Below are 19338 nucleotides of genomic sequence, written 5' to 3'. Positions count from 1 at the left end.
CATTTTAAATAATTTCAAAGACAACAATACAGAATTAAATGTCAGAGTATAAGGCTAAATATACTAGAATAAACTCACAATTTTTCCTTTTAAAACTGAATCTTATTTTCTCTTATACTTCCAGTCATCTTGGGAATGATGTCTGAAATTTATTATAGGTTCAATAGAAAAAAATACAAGGTAAAACAAAACATAACCCATCATCTCCGTATCAAGTCACCAACTTCAATTTCCCATTTTTGGTATTATCAATGGTGCCACTATCTTCCCACTTTTTTTTTTTGAGATGGAGTCTTATTCTGTTGCAAAGGCTGGAGTGCAGTGGTGCAATCTCAGCTCATTGCAACCTTCGCCCCCTGGGTTCTAGCGATCCTCCTACCACAGCTTCCTGTGTATCTGGGACTACATGCACACACTACCATGCCTGGCTAATTTTTGCATTTTTAGTAGAGATGGGGGTTTGCCATGTTGGCCAGGCTGGTCTTGAACTCCTGACCTCGGGTGATCTGCCTGCCTCGGCCTCCCAAAGTGCTGGGATTACAGGCGTGAGCCACCGCGCCCGGCAGGAGGGATAAATCTTTGGACACTTATCAGCCTGCAGATGGCGCCAGAGGAATTTATAGATGAAACTTTATTAACTAGCCTTTAATCTATCATTAGTTTCCCATATATTTGCCTTCCCACAGATTGCCGGCCCTAGAGACTCAAGGTCCTTTTCTTTTGTCTCATCACTTCTCTAAGAATGTATCGTTCTTTGCTGAAGATGCTATTTAAGCCAGACTTCTCAGCCAACACTTTAGGAGTTACTAATTTTCCGTTGGGTATCTCCCATATATACATGAGGTATACATGTTAACTAACTTCTGTTTTTTTCTTGTTAAGAAAAAACCATCTATCTTTTATAGAGGTCCCAGGTAAGAACTCATAGGGTTGAGGAAAAATTATTTTTCCCTCTCCAGCATTGTCAAGGTGATGTTTTCTTTTCCTCAGAAACTTTAATATAACCATTTTGTATGATCAACAAGTTTCTCAGGTGGTCTTTCTATTAGGATTTTGGTATTATGAAAATCCTACCAAGACTTAGGCGGGAGCCCTTGCCACCAGTTATATTATTGGTTATACTGTATTTCAGTGAGGTCTCTTCTGCCTTTTTGTTGGGGGGATTCCTTGTCTATGATGCTTAGATTAACTCCAGCCCTTGTTTTGAGGTCTGATCCTTTTTTTTTGTTGAACTCCCAAAGATAGCTGATATTTTGTTATAAGTATAAGGTTTCCAGAATTGTTTGGTTATGATTGGATTTATATTAATTTTTTTCTTAGTAAAGATTTGAAACTGGCCATCCTATCTGTCAATTGGCCACATTGTTGTGTGCCTATGAGAACTTTTCTTAGTTTTGTTTTGTCTATGAGAAACTGGCTTTGGGAAAGATTTCCTCTCTACCCATTCTAGCTTGTTGGGTTTTAGGGTTAGCTGTCAGGGGTTCAACCTTTACTGTTGAGAACTTTAGATACAATATTTAAGTGCTATTTTTCCCTTCTGAATGACCAGTAGCTAATGAATTCATGGGTTCATTTAATAATAAACTTGCACTATCTCCAGGCATAACTCTGGCTTCTGTTTTCTCTTTCACATATTTATCTTTCTAAAAAGTATAATTTCATCAAAGACAACTTGGAATTGCAGTGGTCATTTTGAAGTACTTTTGATATGAGTATGATTATTCACTATAAAGTATTTTTAGAGACTTAATTAATGCTATAGTCTTGATGGAATCATCAAGGGCCTAAGACACTATTCGAACTGGTTGTAATGACTTCCTTTCTTTCTCACGTATTGAAATGGGTTTGCTTGCTTTTAAGGCTTTCCCACTCTTTGCAAGGAGAAGATGATTAGACATTTATAGTGGTCAGTAATTCTCTACATATTTGTGGTAATCATCTCAGTTTCTTTCTCTGTCTTCTAGAAAACTTAATTTATTAATTGATCAAAACGCAATTCTGGTTATTATGGACACACCCAGATAGTTCAGATAAATAGGTCTAACAGAAAAAGAGGGAGAAAAGTCAATGAGCTCTCATGAAGCATGTTCCTGTTCCAAATAGCTTTTAACAAAACTCTGGGGAAAAAAAGGTTTAACTGATAGTTAAGCTAATTGCTTGGCTTACTAGGTTACAAGATAAGAAGGGAAGAGAAACATTTAGAGCTTTTAAACATAATTTAAGGAGTCTTTAAGAATTTGGTTTAGAAATACAGAGTTTTACAAATTGTATTAGAAAATAATTACTATAATATTTCCATTAAGCTGACTATGGACAGATTTGATTGCTTTAATAATTTTGGCTTAAAAACTGTCCTGTGAAGTGGCTATGGTAGCATAAGCCTGTAGTCTCAGCTACTTGGGAAGCTAAGGTGGGAGGATCGCTTAAGCTTAGGAGTTTAAGGCCAGCCTGGGCAAAATGGCAAGACTTTCTTTCTTTCTTTTTTGGATTCTGAATGAGTTTTCTTTTCCTGTCTTTTTAAAATTTTTAATTCAATAGGTTTTTGGGGAACAGGTGGTATCTGGTTACATGAATAATTTCTTCAGCAGTGATTAGTGAGATTTTGGTGCACCCATCTCCTAAGCAGCTCTGCCCTGCCCTCCCCTCCCCTCCCTTCCTTTCCTTGTTTCTTTTCTTTTCTCTCCCTTCCCTTCCTTTCCCTCCCCTCCCCTCCTTCCCTTCTTCTTCCCTCCCTCCCTCCCTCCCTTCCTTCCTTCCTTCCTTCTCTCCCTCTCCCTCTCTCTTTCTCTCTTTGTTTTTTTTTAATTTTTTTTTTTTTCAAGGTATCACTCTGTTTCCCAGGTGTAGTGCAGTGGAATGGTCATTGCTCACTGTAACCTTTGCCTCAGCCTCCTGAGTAGCAGAGACTACAGGGGCATAGCATCATGCCTGGCTAATTTTTGTATTTTTTTGTAGAGTTAGGGTTTTGCCATGTTGCTCAGGCTGGTCTCAAACTCCTAGCCTCAAGTGATCTACCCATCTCAGCCTCCCAAATTGCTGGGATTACAGGCATGAGCCACCACAGGTTGCATATCTAAATTTTAATATGCACAGTTTGTTGAAATCAACAAATATCGAAATCAGCTATTCCATGTTAGCTATAGTTGATAACTCTATATCCCCAATTTTGAAATAATTTGCTGGTCCTTAACAAGCTCATACAGTAACAAAATACCAGGTAGGTTTTAAAGAGTATACATAGATATCTTGTATGGCATTCTTTGGGTTGCCAAGGCAACTGTCCTGCTTACCAATATGTCACATGAAATTCAAGAAGTGGACATATGTGAAACCATATATATCTTTTTGTTTGTTTGTTTTTGAGATGGAGTCTCTCTCTGTTGCCTAGACTAGAGTGCAGTGGTGCGATCTCAGCTCACTGCAACCTCCGCCTCCTGGGATCAAGCAATTCTCCTGCCTCAGCCTCCCAAGCAGTTGTCACTACAGGCATGTGCCATCACACCCAGCTAATTTTTTTGTATTTTTAGTACAGACAGGGTTTTGCCATGTTGGTCAGTCTGGTCTCAAACTCCTGCCCTCAAGCGATCCTCCTGCCTCAGCCTCCCAAAGTGCTGGGATTACAGGCGTGAGCAACCATGCCCAGCTATTGGTTTTGGAAACTAAAACCAATACTTAAGGAAGTTTGTACTGTGACTGGGTAAATTATGGCCTTGCCACATTAAGTGCAATTTCTTTTGCCCTTTCTGAAAATAGATAATATTTTTTTGCTATTGTTCTCTGGGTATCTGAGAATTTCAAGCCTTCAGGAGAGATAATATGCTTTATCTCTTTTATCACCAATTTCCAGTAAAGTGCCTGGCACAGAGGTACCCAATTATCTGCTGAACAAAACTAAATTATATGATCACAGAGTCATAATAAAAACTAACTTGAATAAGAGAAAGGGAGGAATGTTGAGCCATATGGAACCCAAGATTATATAATTTAGAAGCATTATTCTCTTGGAAAACTGTGGTATAGTTTGGTATAGCAGCCCTGTTAAAGTAGGGGAATGAGTCATGTAGAATTAGTCAAAGCTTCTTCAAGAATAATACGCTCTATGGGGGCAGGGAACTAAGACTACAAATTCTTCCCTAGATTTCATGATATAATACCATCTCTATTTTCATCCCATTATCTTAGCCTACTTCCAGTAATTAGTTTTAACTGAGTGTAAAAGGTAGCTTAAACAAAACACTAACAATATACTCTGTGAATAATTGAGAGGCTGAGTCCAGACCTACAAAAGCATGAGAGAGAAATATAAGCAGTATCGCTTAAACAGAGTTTCCTATTAACTAAATAGTTATTTATGAGTGTGTTAATTCTTATTTTACTTTATTTTGTGATAGGGTCTCACTCTGTCACCTAGGCTAAAGTGCAGTGGTGCCATCGTAGCTCACTGCAGCCTTGAATTCCTGGGCTCAAGTGATCCTCTCACCTCAGCCTCCCCAGTAGCTAGGACTATAGGCATGTGCTACCAAGCATAGCTATTTTTAATTTTTTAGTAGAGGCAGGGTCCCACTATGTTGCCCAGGCTGGTTTTGAACTCTTAGCCTCAATTGATCCCCCTGCTTCAGCCTCCCTAAATGCTGGGATTACAGGTATAAGCCACCATGCCTGGTCCCTGAGTGTGCTGCTGTTTAGCTTTCTCAAACTCGGTGAACTTACTTGATGCACAAAGCATGTTAAGTAAATCATAAAAAAGAATAGTTCATTGAGTCAACCAGTTTAATAAAAATTTATTTCTGATGCTATATATAGTGTTATTTGGTCCTAAGGATATTAAAATCATTACTGTGTAGATCAAATTGAAAAGAATGTTTGTTTTCTGTCAATCAATAGTTTTTGGAAATGACTAGTGCATATATACTGGGAAGTAAGCACATCTGGAATGTTGATTTAGCTATCCATTCGCAAAATAAAAGAGTCTATTCTTTTGCTTTAACCAAAAGGACTATAAGGTCATAAAAAGACCTTTGAAAATTTTCATTTCTAAGACTTCAAGAAATTAAAAATAATGATGAGTTTATTTTCAGAACAAAGGGATTAAAAAAAAATCCCGTTAATCTTTTCTTTAATAGTAACGTCAAAGGAATTATTAATACTTTTAAAAATCTCAATAGTTTCTGATTCTTTTAAAAGGTTTTGAATTTCCAGCAGATTCACATTTTAGTATTCTCTATTTGACCTTAGAGTTTCTGACTGAAGTTTTGCACAACCTAAGCAAAACAGGCAATGGGAAGTTTTTTAATAGTTCTCAGAAAGAGATGAACTAAATTCTCTTTTCTAAATCAGGAATGAAATGATGTTTTGACCCATTCTAAATATCATGCCACTAGAGATGCTATCTTTAGGGAGAGAGAAAAAAAAAACCCTGATTATCAAATCCCTCTTGGTGATTAAAGGTCAAATGGAACTTTTCGTAAGAAGTACTAGCCATGATGTCCTGATTCATTGATACTTCCCACACAGAAGTGGCCCATCATTTCAGCAGCAGGCTGGGCACAATTCATTGTCTAAACAGAAAAAGTACTGAGTTTGCATAGTTCAATATCTATAGCTAGCAGCTAAAATTCTTTGCTTATGTGTACTGACTTTGTGGAAATGCCATTGGTTATATTTCATTCTAATAGAAGAGAACATTTCATAATACATAATTTTTACTAGTTCTTCCTTGTTCTCATATTCTGAACTTGAAACTATCCTTAGGCCAATTTATTGTTTCCCTGTTGTAAGAATGTGGACCCACTGGTATGATCTATAATCTACAACATTCTATTTACAACACAGAACAGATGTCAGAAATACCTTTATCTTACAGGCCCGCTCCCCACTCCCTCCATTTTTACTTTTAATACCTCATTCCCTGTTGACATGACTGCAACCACTGGAAACTTATTAACTTCAACCTCTGTGACACCTACAGTTGCCAGAAGACCAATCTCTGAGGGGCCCATGTGGGTTCCTTTGGCCAAAACACATTCCCCTCTTTTAATGTCATGGCCGATGGGTCTGAAAGTCAAAGCAGAATCATAAGCAGTGTGATTAAGAACAACGTTTTCTCAACTCAGAGGGAAACTTTCGTGTCAAAAAAAAGGACATTCAAGAGGATAAAAAAGTTAAGAAATAAAGTAGTAGGAAAATAATGAAATGAAGGGATTCTAAAAATCCTATGCTTTTTTAATTTTAAAAGTTAAATCACACAACAGAAAACAGAAATAGGATTTGAATATATTACTGCTAAAGAAAAATGTTACTTCATATTTGAAAATTTTTTTTTCCTGAGTACGTGTGAAGAAAATTACTTTACAAATTGTTTTGTGTTACATTATAGTAAAAATACCAATTGTAAACTTTCTTTGATAAGGCAAGAATTCGTATGAAAATATCTAGTGGCATTAATAAGAGGTCCACAGCTGGCTAGCTTTGTGGCAAGGAGATTAATGCTAATGAGGTTACAGTTATAGAGATAATTTCCATTTGGACCACTTAGGTTGGTCCTGATCTGTGGCTACCGAGGTACATTCACCTTGGTGTGCTGCCATAGGGATGGGAGAAGTGTAGCTTCGTTACAAAGGGATGTTCAGCAAATTAGTATTAATGGAATCAGGGTAAATATATTCCATTGTAAGAAAAATAATTTAAGGTATATGCACTATTTATTATAGCAAATAGCTTCATCTTTGCATATAAGGAGGAGCAGATTATTCCATTATTATTGGTAGTCACTAGAGCATATGCTATCAGTTAACTGTGTAAATACCCAATTCTGGTATTATCTGAGTTAATACCAAATTCCAGATTATTTAGGAATGGGATTGGGTAATTCTGGATTATCTAGGAGTAGAATTAACTGTAGAATATGTAGGCTCATGATTTTACCTCTTTCTCATCTTGCTTTTGACTAACTTGCCTTTACTATCTTCGTTAAAAAGTAGGCAGGGCAGATATGTGATACAGAATTCATAACATTCATTTTGCTTTTTGTTAAAGCCCTGAAAATTAATGGCTAATTGACATGGCTGCAGATTTATAGTAGCCTGAGTAAATGATCATATAGAAACAAAAGTAGGTTATATATTCTATGTGTTTTGAAGTTACCTGATATCTTGGCCTGGCCGAGCTTGCACCAAAATTCGCACTTCAAGTTCTTCAGTGCCCTATAATAAGAGCAGGTCATGTAATTTCAAACAGAATTTCTGAGCAGTAGAATTTAGCTACTCTGATACTTTTACCATCAGATAGGCCCAGGATATATACAAATATAGAGAAAAAGACAATTATTTGCTACACCCTTTGAAAACACTGAATTTCTAACACAGGTTCCTGAAAAATTAGAAGGTTTGGTGGCAATAAATAAAAAAATTAAAATGTACCAATTCAAATATTAAATCTTGTTTATAATACATTATAAATTTATATGTATACACACACACACACACACACACACACACACATATATATATATATATATAGCTACCCTAATAAAGTGAATGTGCATGGAGGCAATAGCTTTCTTCTTTTCCCATGAATCATGGGATCAATACCATGCCAAGGTTACCAAATACTTACAGAAATTTCAGTAAAGGACTTATAGTTTGCCTGGTAGTAGATTTCTGTACATTAATTGCAATAATCAATTTTACATTTATGGGCTGTGAATAATATTGTGACATTGGAACCGTGTCTTGTCATCTGGCAGAGTCTGTGGATGCATGTGTTCTGGAATTCAGTGCTCTGCTGGCTTCCCTGATGCCAATAAATCTGCTTAGGCAGTTTTAACAGCAGGCAATGTGACCTGTTTGCCAAGAGTTGAATTTTATAAACCTTACATATGGAAAGGTGATTAGAAAGAAAATCTCCAGATCAAGGAAAGTGTCTGTTTCTTGGCATGGCCAATTTTACTATCTACTCAGCTTGGGAGAATATATGTTTATTTTCAACCTCAGCTTTACAATATATCTTTACTTTCTTCACAAAACAAGAAACATAGCTGATTATTAAAACCTCAGTTGAATCTATTCTACTTTTATTACTGGATTATACTCTGGTTTCAATAACCTGCCACTATTTTCAGTGAGATAAAGGCTTGCTTAGATTCCAGCATCTTTTACTTGAGGTAATGGAGGGAGAACTGACATACACTTAATATTTGCAGGCTGTCATTTGGTGGCACAACTTTTTCCGGACTTACAGAAAACCAGAGGTGAAAGGGTCATTTGGTTCAAGTGCTTGGCTTAGTGTAATATTCAATAACTTGCCCAAGTGCTCTTTGTTAAATGCTTCTCTAGTGAATTCTGATTTCATGAACTCCTTGACATTTTATCAGAAGCTAGTCTCAGTGGCAAAATTTTCAGCTGGAAGGTATGTCAACCATTAATATCTCTGCTCTGGAAGGTATCTCAACCATTAATATCTCTGTTTTTCTTTCTTGAGGTACTTTCTTTCCTTGTTTGCATGTGAAACTGCTTGGGTCAAATATGGTTCAAATTCTGCTATAACAGAAATGATCACAGAAACCCTTCCTGTAACAATAGATTTTCAAGCTTAAGGAAATTTCTTATTTACTGGAGACTCATATATGACAATATAAGATACCACCATAAGCAAAAACAAAACAAAACAACCCAAAAAACTGGGTTAATCTCACAAACATTGCAGAAAATGGTTGTGACATAATACTGCCATAGGGACAACAGCGCAGTAAGAGTTGGTGATGACGTACATCATCTGATTCCCTGATAAGTTCAGTATCTTCCACTTGTACTACTGCATCAGCACCGCAGGGTATTGGAGCACCTGTTGTAACCCGCATGACTTGTCCTGGCATTACTGTCTGAGTTGGCTGGAAATAAACATGAAAAAGACAGTTGATGTACTTTGCTGCTGCAAAGGAAAAGTCTGCAGAGGATGTTAATTTTTTTAATACTAAAAAAATAAAAGAAAGTCTTACAGTCTTATTCATTTTGGGCCACGTAATAAAAGTTACCCACAAACAGGTGCACTCACACTGAAGAGGCTTTAGGTTCATTTAAGCTGATTTTATATGTACTTTAAGGTAATAACTATTAGGTGTCTTTCTTGGTGCTCTGCTTTACTTTTGAAGAACTGCCATTTACATTTGCCACTTTTGCCTTTCAAATAATGTACATTTTCCTAATATATGCAAAGTGATTTGAGAGTCTGTAAGTGAAAAAATTGCTAGGACATACATTATGAATAACAATTACAAAAAAATCACCTTCGTAAATTACTGAAGTTCTGATGTTTGAGAAATGCAGTACTTTATTAACTAAACTTTTTGGTTAAATAAAGGCAAGCCAGAAATATTTTAAGTACTGCCTTTGAAAATATTCTAAAACATAAAAATATTCTAAAACATATTCTCACCTATCAATTAATAATAGAAGTTGAGCAAATATAACCAAATCTTTAAAAACGATTCCAGTGTCTGTAATGACCTAGGTTAAACATTACTTTTGAAAATGAAAAACAAGATTTTCATTGTCTATGCTCTCATATTGATGGTATAAGAGATAGAACCTTCCCTGCTAACTTCTTACAACATGGGGAAAAGCATTTTTCTGTAAGATTCATCTGATAGATTTGATCGGATAGACAAGTGATCTGAAAGTCACTTGTCAGGCGCAATGATTTAGACTGAAGTTTGGAAAAGGAATGCTTCAAATTCCCCTTAAGAAAAAATCCTGAGACAATATTAATTGCCCCCTGCCAAAAGATTACTTTCTAAAGATGTCTGCCTCATAAGTATAGTCATGTGCTGCATAAGGATAGTTTGCTCAATGTTGGACTGCATATATGATGGTGGTCCCATAAGATTACCATATTTTTTACTGTACTTTTTGTTTTGATAAACAAATACTTACCATTATAATTGCATACAGTATTCAGTACAGTAATACGCTGTGCAGGTATGTAGCCTAGGAGCAATAGGTTATACCACGTAGACTAGGTGTGTAGTGGGCTAAACCATCCAGGTTTGTGTAAGTACACTCTATGATAGTTGGACAACAAGAAAATTGCCCAACAACATATTTCTCAGAATATATCTTCGTTAAGTGACTCATGACTCTATTTAAAATCTTAAGTCCCTACATTGTGAATATATTTACCACTACAAAACTATAAGCTTAAAAACCGTCAAGATGGTATATTTAATGTTATGTGTGTGTATGTTTTGTCATTGTTATTTTAACAACCAAAATAAGATAAAGTAAAATAAACCACACATATACACACACACCCCTTAGGGAATGGTTAAGAAAAAAAAATACCCTACTACTGAAAGTATAATCAAAGTAAAATAGGAAATTTATTAGAAAAGTCTTAAAAATCTTCTCTCCATAATATTATTACTGCAAGCAATACTACCAATAACTAATATTTATTGAACCCACAATCTATGCTAGGTACAATGTTAAGTACATTATATATTCTAGAATATAAGCCTTACAAAGACAAAGATTTGTTTCATTTTCTGTTTGCCTCTCCAGATCACATCATCATTCTCTACTCTGTGCTGCAGTCCAGAAGCTGACCTCTATGGACTATTTTAAACAGGTTCCCATCACTTTGGCGTCTGGTGAGACTCAGCCAAAGGGAGGGGTCAGTAAGATATTAGAGGGTAGAAGGGAGACAGAGAAGTAGAGTTTTCATTCCCCTTGCTCTTTTCCTCCTGGGCTGCAGTTTGGTGATAGTTAGGGCATCTCTACTACTGAGGGCAACAGCTGCTGTTGGGCAGTCCTCGCCCATAGCTATGAATCTTCCCAGGTTCAGGTACGGTCATCTTTCTTTGCTCCTTCAGACTAAGAGGTGGTAAGGAAATCTCATGGTTGCTAGCTCCTGGGTGCTGCAGATTCCTTTGTTGGTTTCCCTTAACTCCATCCAGACATTGGAGATAGTTTCTAATCTTTAATCATCCTTTTTCCAGACATATTGCTCTGTTACGGCAAGGCTTAGAAAGTGTGTGGCACACACTTTGCCAAGCTGAGCACCTATGCATCCCAGGCTGAGCTGATGTAGTCGCTCATATTCTAGGGAAACAGTGCTGATTGAGCCAAGATACTCTGACGTACAGGTCAAATAACTCTAGTACCCTGCTTCTCTGGAGCTAGACAATAGCCCCTTAGAGTCTGAGCTGCTGAGATACCTCTCTCTCTGGGGAGTTGAGTCATTCCTGTGTTGATCCTTGTCCCCCTGGTGATCGAACCACAGCTGTGCTCTGCCATTCTAAGGTGTCTGCTGCTGCTGCACCTGGCCTCAGAGTCTGAGGCAAGGATCTGTGTAGCCCCGCCATCCAGGGGTCTAGAGTCACTACTACACAGTACCTTATCCACTGTGACCAGAGCTGCTGCTGAGCCCTACTGGCTCTGGTTCCTGAGCTGCGGCCATACCCTGCTCCCCTGGCCAAAACCTTTCTCTTTGGAGTTTGGTCAGTACTACACCCTACCCATTAGGTATAAAATCACAGGTACAACCAGGGCACCTGGGTCCAAGCTGATAGGGGGTGCCTCAGAGTCATAAATCTTGGTTCTTTGGGTAACCTACACCCAACTCTGCCACAGAGAATGAACCTGAACCCCAAGAACCAGGTGCCACAATGGATTCACAAGACCCTGAGCTTTGGATCCTGGCTCCACAGTCACTCCAAGCACCATTTTTGAGCCTAGTGCCACTGTAGCTGCTTGGAGGGCATGTCAGACCTAACGCCAAGAGGGATCCCTTCAGCTGATTCTCCCTATTGTGTGGAAAACAAGAAGAGGAGGACTCCAAAAACCCTTCACACCAAGGATATTAACAGCCTATGACACTACTACCACTGACACAAACTTCTATGGATTAGGCCACTGAAGTACTCACAGTTATTGCTGACATTGAATGCAACTGAAAAAGCTGCATGGAGACTACACCATTGCACCTGTCCAGAAAGTCACCATGCCCTCTGCAACCAACACACTAAAGGCCAACTACAGGCTTCTCTACAAAACCACCCTAGAAAGTCTGAAAGAAGCAATAGTTCCACCAGGCACACAGATCAACATGGGGGCACAAGAAACACAAAAAAGCAAGGAAATATGACACCACTAAAGGAATACATCTCTAGTAACAGACTCCAATGAAAAGGAAATCAGTGAACTCCTGGAGAAGAAATTGTAAAATAATGATCTTAAGGAAACTCAATTAGATACAAAAAAAACACCTAGTTATAATTCAACAAAATCAGCAAAACAATTCATAAGAACAAGAAATTCAACGAAGATACAGAAATCATAAAAAAGAACCAAACAGAAATCCTGCAGCTGAATAATTCAAATAATGAAATAAAAAATTACAATAGAGTGCTTCCATAGCAGTTTTAATAAAGCAGAAGAAAGAATCTTTGAACTTGAAGACAGGTCATTTGAAATACCCAGCGAGAGAGAGAGAGAGAGAGAGAGAAAGAGAAGAATGAAAAAGAGTAAAGAAAGCTTGTAAGACTTATGGAATGCCATACAAGAACAAATATTCATATTATTGGAGTTTCAGAAAAAAAGAAAGGAAAAGGTATAAGAAACTTATTTAATAAAATAATCACTGAAAACTTCCCAAGTCTGGGGAAAGGTATGGATATCCAGGTCCAGGAAGTCCAAAGGTCTCCAAATCAAGTAATATATAATGAAATCCACATTAGACTAACAGTAGATTTCTCTGCAGAAAACTTACAGGCCAGGAAGAAAGGAGGTAATATCTTCAAAGTGATGAAATAAAAAAATTTCTAACTCTGAATACTATATGCAGCAAAGTTATCCTTTGGAAATGAGGGAGAAATAAAGTCTTTCCCAGACAAGCAAAAATGGAGAGAATTCATTACTACTACACTGGTCTTACAATAAATTCTCAAGGGAGTCATATATCTGGAAGCAAAAAGACAATAATCACTATCATAAAAACACACACAAGCATAAAACTCACTGGTACAGCAGATTAACAAAGGAGAAAGAGAAAAGAATAAAAGAGCATCAATATAGAAAACAACCCAACTGCAATGATAAACAATAAGAGAAAGAAGCAGCGAGGGGTAAGCAAACCCAGAAAACAATAAAATGACAGGAGTCCTCATCTATCAGTAAGAACCTTAAATGTAAATAGATTAAATTCCCTAGTTGAAAGATACAGACAAGCTGAATGGATAAAAAAAAAAACCAAAAAACTATTTGCTGCCTACATGAGACTCACTTCACCTATACGGATACATATAGACTGAAAGTGAAGAAATCAATCAAGATATTTGATGCAAATGGAAACCAAAATCAGGTAAGAGTAGTTACATTTATACCAGATAAAACAGACTTTAAGTCAGAAACTGTAAAAAGAAATACAAGAGAAGTCATTCTATAATTATAAAGGGATCAATTTACCATAAGGATACAACAATCGTAAACATATATGCATTGAACATGGGATCACCCACTATAAAGCAGGTATTATTTATCTAAAAGGAGAGACAGATTCCAATACAATAATATTTGGGGAGTTTGACACCCTACTCGCAGCATTGGACAAGTCATACAGATAGAAAATCAACATAGAAACGCTGGATTTAAACTGCATTTTAGACCAAATAGACATAACAGATATTTACAGTACATTTCATCCAAGAGCTGTATAATACACATTTTTTTTTTCATTAGCACATGGAACATTCTCCAGATAGACCATATTAGGCTACAAACAAGTCTCAATAAATTTAAAAGAACTAAAATTATATCAAATTTTTTTCCAACCACAATGGACTAAAAGTATAAATCAATACAAGAGGAACATTCAAAATTGTACAAACATGTAGAAATTACACAACATGCTCCTGAGCAACCAATGGATCAATAAATATATTAAGAGATACATAGATTTCCCAAAACAAACAAAAATAGAAACACAGCAGACAAAAACCTATGGGATACAGCAAAAACAACATTAAGAGGGAAGTTTATAGCAATAAACACCTATATCAACATGGTAGAAAGATTTCAATGAAACAACATAGTGATACATCTCAAGGAATTAGAAAAGCTAGAACAAACCAGATCCAAAATCAGAAGAAGGAATGAAATAATAAAGATCAGAGAAACAAATGAAATTGAGACTAAAAAACCATAAGAGATGAATGAAATTAAAGTTGACTTTATGAAAATATAAACAAAATTGACAAAGCATTAGCTAGACTACTAAAAAAAGACCCAAATAAACAAAATCAGAAATGAAAAAGGAGGCATTACAACTGATACTACAGAAATACAAAGGGTCATTAGAGACTACTAGGAAGAACTACATGCCAAAAAATTAGAAAACCTAGTAGAAATGGGTAAATTCCTCAATACATACAATCTACCAAGCTTGAGCCAAGAAGAAATAGAAAACCTGAACAGATCAATCATGAGTAATGAGATTGAATCTGTAATAAAGTCTCCCATTGAAGAAAAGCCCAAGATCTGATGACTTCACTGCTTAATCCTACCAAACATTTAAAGAAGAACTCATACTAATTCTTCTCAAATTCTTCTGGAAAACTGAAGAGGAAGAAATTCTTCCAAACTCAATCTATGAGGTCAGCATTATTCTGATACTCAAACCAGAAAAGGACACAACACAAAAAAGGAAAACTATAGGCCAATATCCTTGATGCAAAAATGCTTAATGAAACACTTGCAACTGAATCCAGCAGCACATTAAAAAGATCATTCACCATGATCAAGTGGGATTTACCCTGGGGATGCAGGGGTGGCTCAACATATGCCAGTCAATAAACGTGATACGTCACACCAACAGAATGAAGGACAAAAACTATATGATCATCTCAACAGACTTAGGAAAACATTTGATAAAATTCAACAATCTTTCATGATTAAAACTCTCAACATCTTAGGTATAGAAAGAATGAGTGTACACAGTGAAGGCCCTAGATGACAAACCCACAGCCAACATCATACTGAATGGGGAAGATTTGAAAGCTTTTCCTCTGAGATCTAGACCAAGACAAGGATGCCCACTTTCAACACTTTTATTCAACACAGTACTGGAAGTCCCAGCCAGAACATTTAGGCAAGAGAAAGAAATAAAGGGTATCCAAAGGGGAAAAGAGGAAGTCAGACTGTACCTGTTTGCAGATAACATGATCTTATATATAGAAAATCCTAAAAGCTCCACCAAAAACTCTTAAAACTGATAAATACAGTACAGCTGCAGGATACAAAATCAACATACAAAAATGAGTAGCATTTCTATACACCAAGAACAAACTAGCAGAGAAAGAAAATGAGAGAGCAATCCCATGTATAAAACTACAAAAAAATTTAGGAATAGATTTAGCCAAGGAGGTAAAAAATCTCTATAAGGAAAACTATAAAATACTGATGAAAAACATTGAAGAAGCCACAAAAAAAGAGAGAAAGAAACAGCATCCCATGTCATTGGGTTGGAAGAATTAATATTGTGAAAATGACCATACTACCAAAAAAGCAATCTACAGATTCATTGCAATTCCTATATAAATACCAAGTGACATTCTTCACAGAAATAAAAAATCCTACAATTTGTATGAAACCACAAGAGACCCCAAATAGCCAAAGCTATCCTGAATAAAAACAAGAAAACTGGAGGCTTCACACTGTCAGAAATCAAAATATACTACAAAGCTATAGTAACTGAAATACATGGTTTAGACAGCAAAACAGACACACTGACCAATGGATCAGAAGAGAGAACCCAGTGAGGTTGGAGCCCCCCCACAGAGTCCATACTGGGGTGAAGGTTGCAGTGAGCTGAGATCATGCTGGGCAACAAAGCAAGACTCTGTCTCAAGAAAAAACCCAGAAACCAAAAAGCAAGAACAACCTCTCCCTCCCCCCAAAAAAACCCAAACAAACAAACAAACAAAATAAGACAAGTCATTTATAAAAAAGAATCAAACCTAGCTGTTCTTTTTGTCAGAAAAATGGTCATGGTAATGAAATCCAGCTTGGTGCAGCATGGACAAGAATATATATCACTATAGTGCCAACTTAGCTTCAGAGAGCTGTATGTGAATCTCCTCAATTTTTGGATGCTAAACTGAGGAAGCTAGGGTTAACACCATTGGTACTATCCTTCTCCTATATCTCTCAACTCATTTCTACTGTTAATCCATGCTAAGCCAAAGAAGAAAGGCATGGAACATAGTGTTTGCCAAACTGCTGCCTTCATTTCAAAAATTATTATTTATTTATTTCTTGTCACTTTTATTTATTTTTATTTTTATTTTTTTGAGACGGAGTTTCGCTCTTGTTGCCCAGGCTGGAGTGCAGTGGCGAGATTTTGGCTCACCGCAACCTCTGCCTCCCAGGTTCAAGCGATTCTCCTGCCTCAGCCTCCAGAGCAGCCGGGATTACAGCTGTGTGTCACCATGCCTGGCTCATTTTGTATTTTCAGTAGAGACAGGCTTTCTCCATGTTGGTCAGGCTGGTCTTAAACTCGCAAACTCAGGTAATCTGCCCGCCCTGGCCTCCCAAAGTGCTGGGATTACAGGCGTGAGCCACCACGCTCGCTGACACTTTTATTTTTATATATTGCATGGTAGTAGCAGTTGAGTATTCCATCTCAGGAAGAGGAAACTTTAAAGGGGAGCAGAAGGGAAAGGAAAAAAGTTCTTTGGTTTTCTTCTAGTTCCATTCAATAAGGTAGGAGCTCTGTCGATCAACCTTTGTAACTCACCGGATTGACAGATGCTATTTCCTCTTAAACAAAACAATGGCCCCAGCACACTTCAAGTTTGAAGCTGTCACACTCTTCTCTTGTATACCTGTAAGCTGCCACTCTAAGAATCAATTGAGTTTGTTCCCAAACTTGTTTGTGCCAGTGTGTGGCAATAGTTTTAACTGAAATATGTTGTTTAAATAAATATGGCCGGGTGCGGTGGCTCACGCCTGTAATCCCAGCACTTTGGGAGGCCGAGGTGGGTGGATCACAAGGTCAGGAAATCAAGACCATCCTGGCTAACATGGTGAAACCCCAACTCTACTAAAAACACAAAAACAAAAAATTAGCCCTGTGTGGTGGTGGGCACCTGTAGTCCCAGCTACTTGGGAGGCTGAGGTGGGAGAATGGCGTGAACCCAGGAGGCGGAGCTTGCAGTGAGCCAAGATTGTGCCACTGCACTCCAGCCTGGGCAACAGAGCAAGACTATGCCTTAAAAAGGAAGGAAGGAAGGAAGGAAGGAAGGAAGGAAGGAAGGAAGGAAGGAAGGAAGGAAGGAGGGAAGGAGGGAAGGAGGGAAGGAGGGAAGGAGGGAAGGAGGGAAGGAGGGAAGGAGGGAAGGAGGGAAGGAGGGAAGGAGGGAAGGAAGGAAGGAAATATTACATAAACCAATGATATATGAGTGTGAAAGAGTTATTTTTTTTCTATAAAAATTAAGTAAAACCTTTTGGAAACCTCCATTAAAAATGCTGCTAAAAAGAAATGCTGTAAAATTAGGTGTGAGTGAGGAAACTAAAAGAATGTAAAATATAATAAAACCCTAAAAGGATTCTGCTCTTCTATGTATTGCAAGTATTGCTCAGTTTTTTCCACTTTAAATAAATCAAAATGGAAATCAGAGACATTGCCTTTTGTGTGGTTTACGTAAGAAAAACCTGATAGCAATTAAAACAGCATACTTATTTAAAATGAAGACCTTGGCTCTTCATCAAGTTATTGACTAATAAATATTTGTTTAACTTAAATTTATATTTATTTTAAATGTATAAAATAATTTCCCACTTTAACTGATTTTTCAATTAAGTGGCCAATTACCGGGCTCAAAGCATCAAATGGACTTGTATTTCCATTATGGCCCATTATTGCTTCATTTCTTAATATAAATATATGTATACCTGGTCCCTGGCTAGATCCCAAGTGAGAAAAATTAAATAATTAGCTAAAGAGTTTAAATAATCTACTTCTTCTAAGTTTCCCTATTTGTAACACAAGTTGGGGAGAAGTCTGAGAAGACTACCTAGAAATTGTTCTATTCAGAACTTTTTTTTTTTCCCCAGGAAAAAAAGAATCACCCAGTCACAGGTCTGGAAAATGCTTGTAATGCATGTCTGTGAGACATACTAATAATACTATGCCATATATTAATAGATGTAGATTTTTCAATTAAGAAATAATTCTTTTGGCTCTCCTGGGAACTATACTTTCATCCCTTTGATAACTTTCTGACTAATCTCTCTAATTTCCACTACACTCATAGGAGAAATTTAGAATTAGATACCCAAAGTCCATGAAGCTGAAATCTTCAGTGCCTTTCAGGCCTACCAATCTCACCTGTTCACCAGCTTGGGATTCCCCAATGATGAAACGATCTCCTGGGCCATCAGCAGCTGTGAGATGGAACAGAGCCAAGAACAAACATCAGTATGGACCTATAGCATGGAACAAGAACCTAAAATTGGAATTCTAAAATTTGACTCAAATTATTTGATAAGACTTAGAGAAGTGGAATATTTTTCTGATCTCCTAGACTTGACAATGACTTTGTTACTACTGGTTTAATGTTTGGTATCTGCAACTCACATGCACTGGTAGAAGTGGTCCTAATTGTACCACTGGTGACTAATTGTGCCATGGTGTCACTGGAGATGGTCTTCCTGTCACCTTGTAATTTCCACACTTGTGCTCTTCTAATGTTATTCTAGCTGATCTTCCTAATACTACCTTATCCATGTGTACGTGTGTGTCATGTGTGTGTATACACTCATGGATATATGTATACACACATATATATGTGTGTGTATATATATTTGTATATATATCCATATGTCTCCATTTTTCAATAACAATTTAACTACTTCGTACTGTTTTCTTATTTATCTCCCAGTCTGGGCTTCCTGATGTGAAATAGGAAGAACATTCCTTTCTTCATTTGACGGCTGAAGGAAATGAATTATAGAATGAAAGAATTCAGGTAGAAAGAAAAGGTAAAGTACTCTGAACAACTTCTGGTTAATGGTAGAGCTAGGACTAAAATCCAGTCTCATAACTGTAGCACAGTATTTTTAAATAATGTATCAAAATTCTATTTATGAGTTAGAATACATAGGCAGTACTGTATCACATTTTCCATTGGCTATTTATTTTTAAATTGAAAAAAAAATTCCAGAATTGGGATGAAAAAAGTTTATTAAAAAATATATACAGTATAACAATGGCTAGATGAAGAAACATTCTTGGCGATTTAAAGAGTTTTCTTGACATATGATGTGGCTTTCAGACCAATATGAT

General features: G+C 36.9%; 1 protein-coding gene across 7 annotated transcripts in view; it reads right to left on the bottom strand.

Annotated features, from left to right (window-relative positions):
- GPHN (gephyrin) overlaps window positions 1-19338 on the bottom strand; it is a 719765-nt gene that overhangs the window by 62593 nt on the left and 637834 nt on the right. For all 7 annotated transcript variants that reach the window (XM_025392025.1, XM_025392028.1, XM_025392024.1 and 4 more), the window contains 4 exons: window positions 18382-18437; window positions 8768-8887; window positions 7144-7202; window positions 5901-6054 (listed from right to left, as the gene is read on the bottom strand). In XM_025392025.1, coding sequence (XP_025247810.1) covers window positions 5901-6054; window positions 7144-7202; window positions 8768-8887; window positions 18382-18437 — 389 coding nt within the window. The remainder of the gene's footprint in view (window positions 1-5900; window positions 6055-7143; window positions 7203-8767; window positions 8888-18381; window positions 18438-19338) is intronic.

The sequence above is a fragment of the Theropithecus gelada genome, chromosome 7b, assembly GCF_003255815.1.
Source record: "Theropithecus gelada isolate Dixy chromosome 7b, Tgel_1.0, whole genome shotgun sequence".
Taxonomy (NCBI): Eukaryota; Metazoa; Chordata; class Mammalia; order Primates; family Cercopithecidae; genus Theropithecus; species Theropithecus gelada.
Note: the sequence above shows the minus strand (reverse complement) of the source record. Positions and strands in the feature narration are given on the sequence as shown.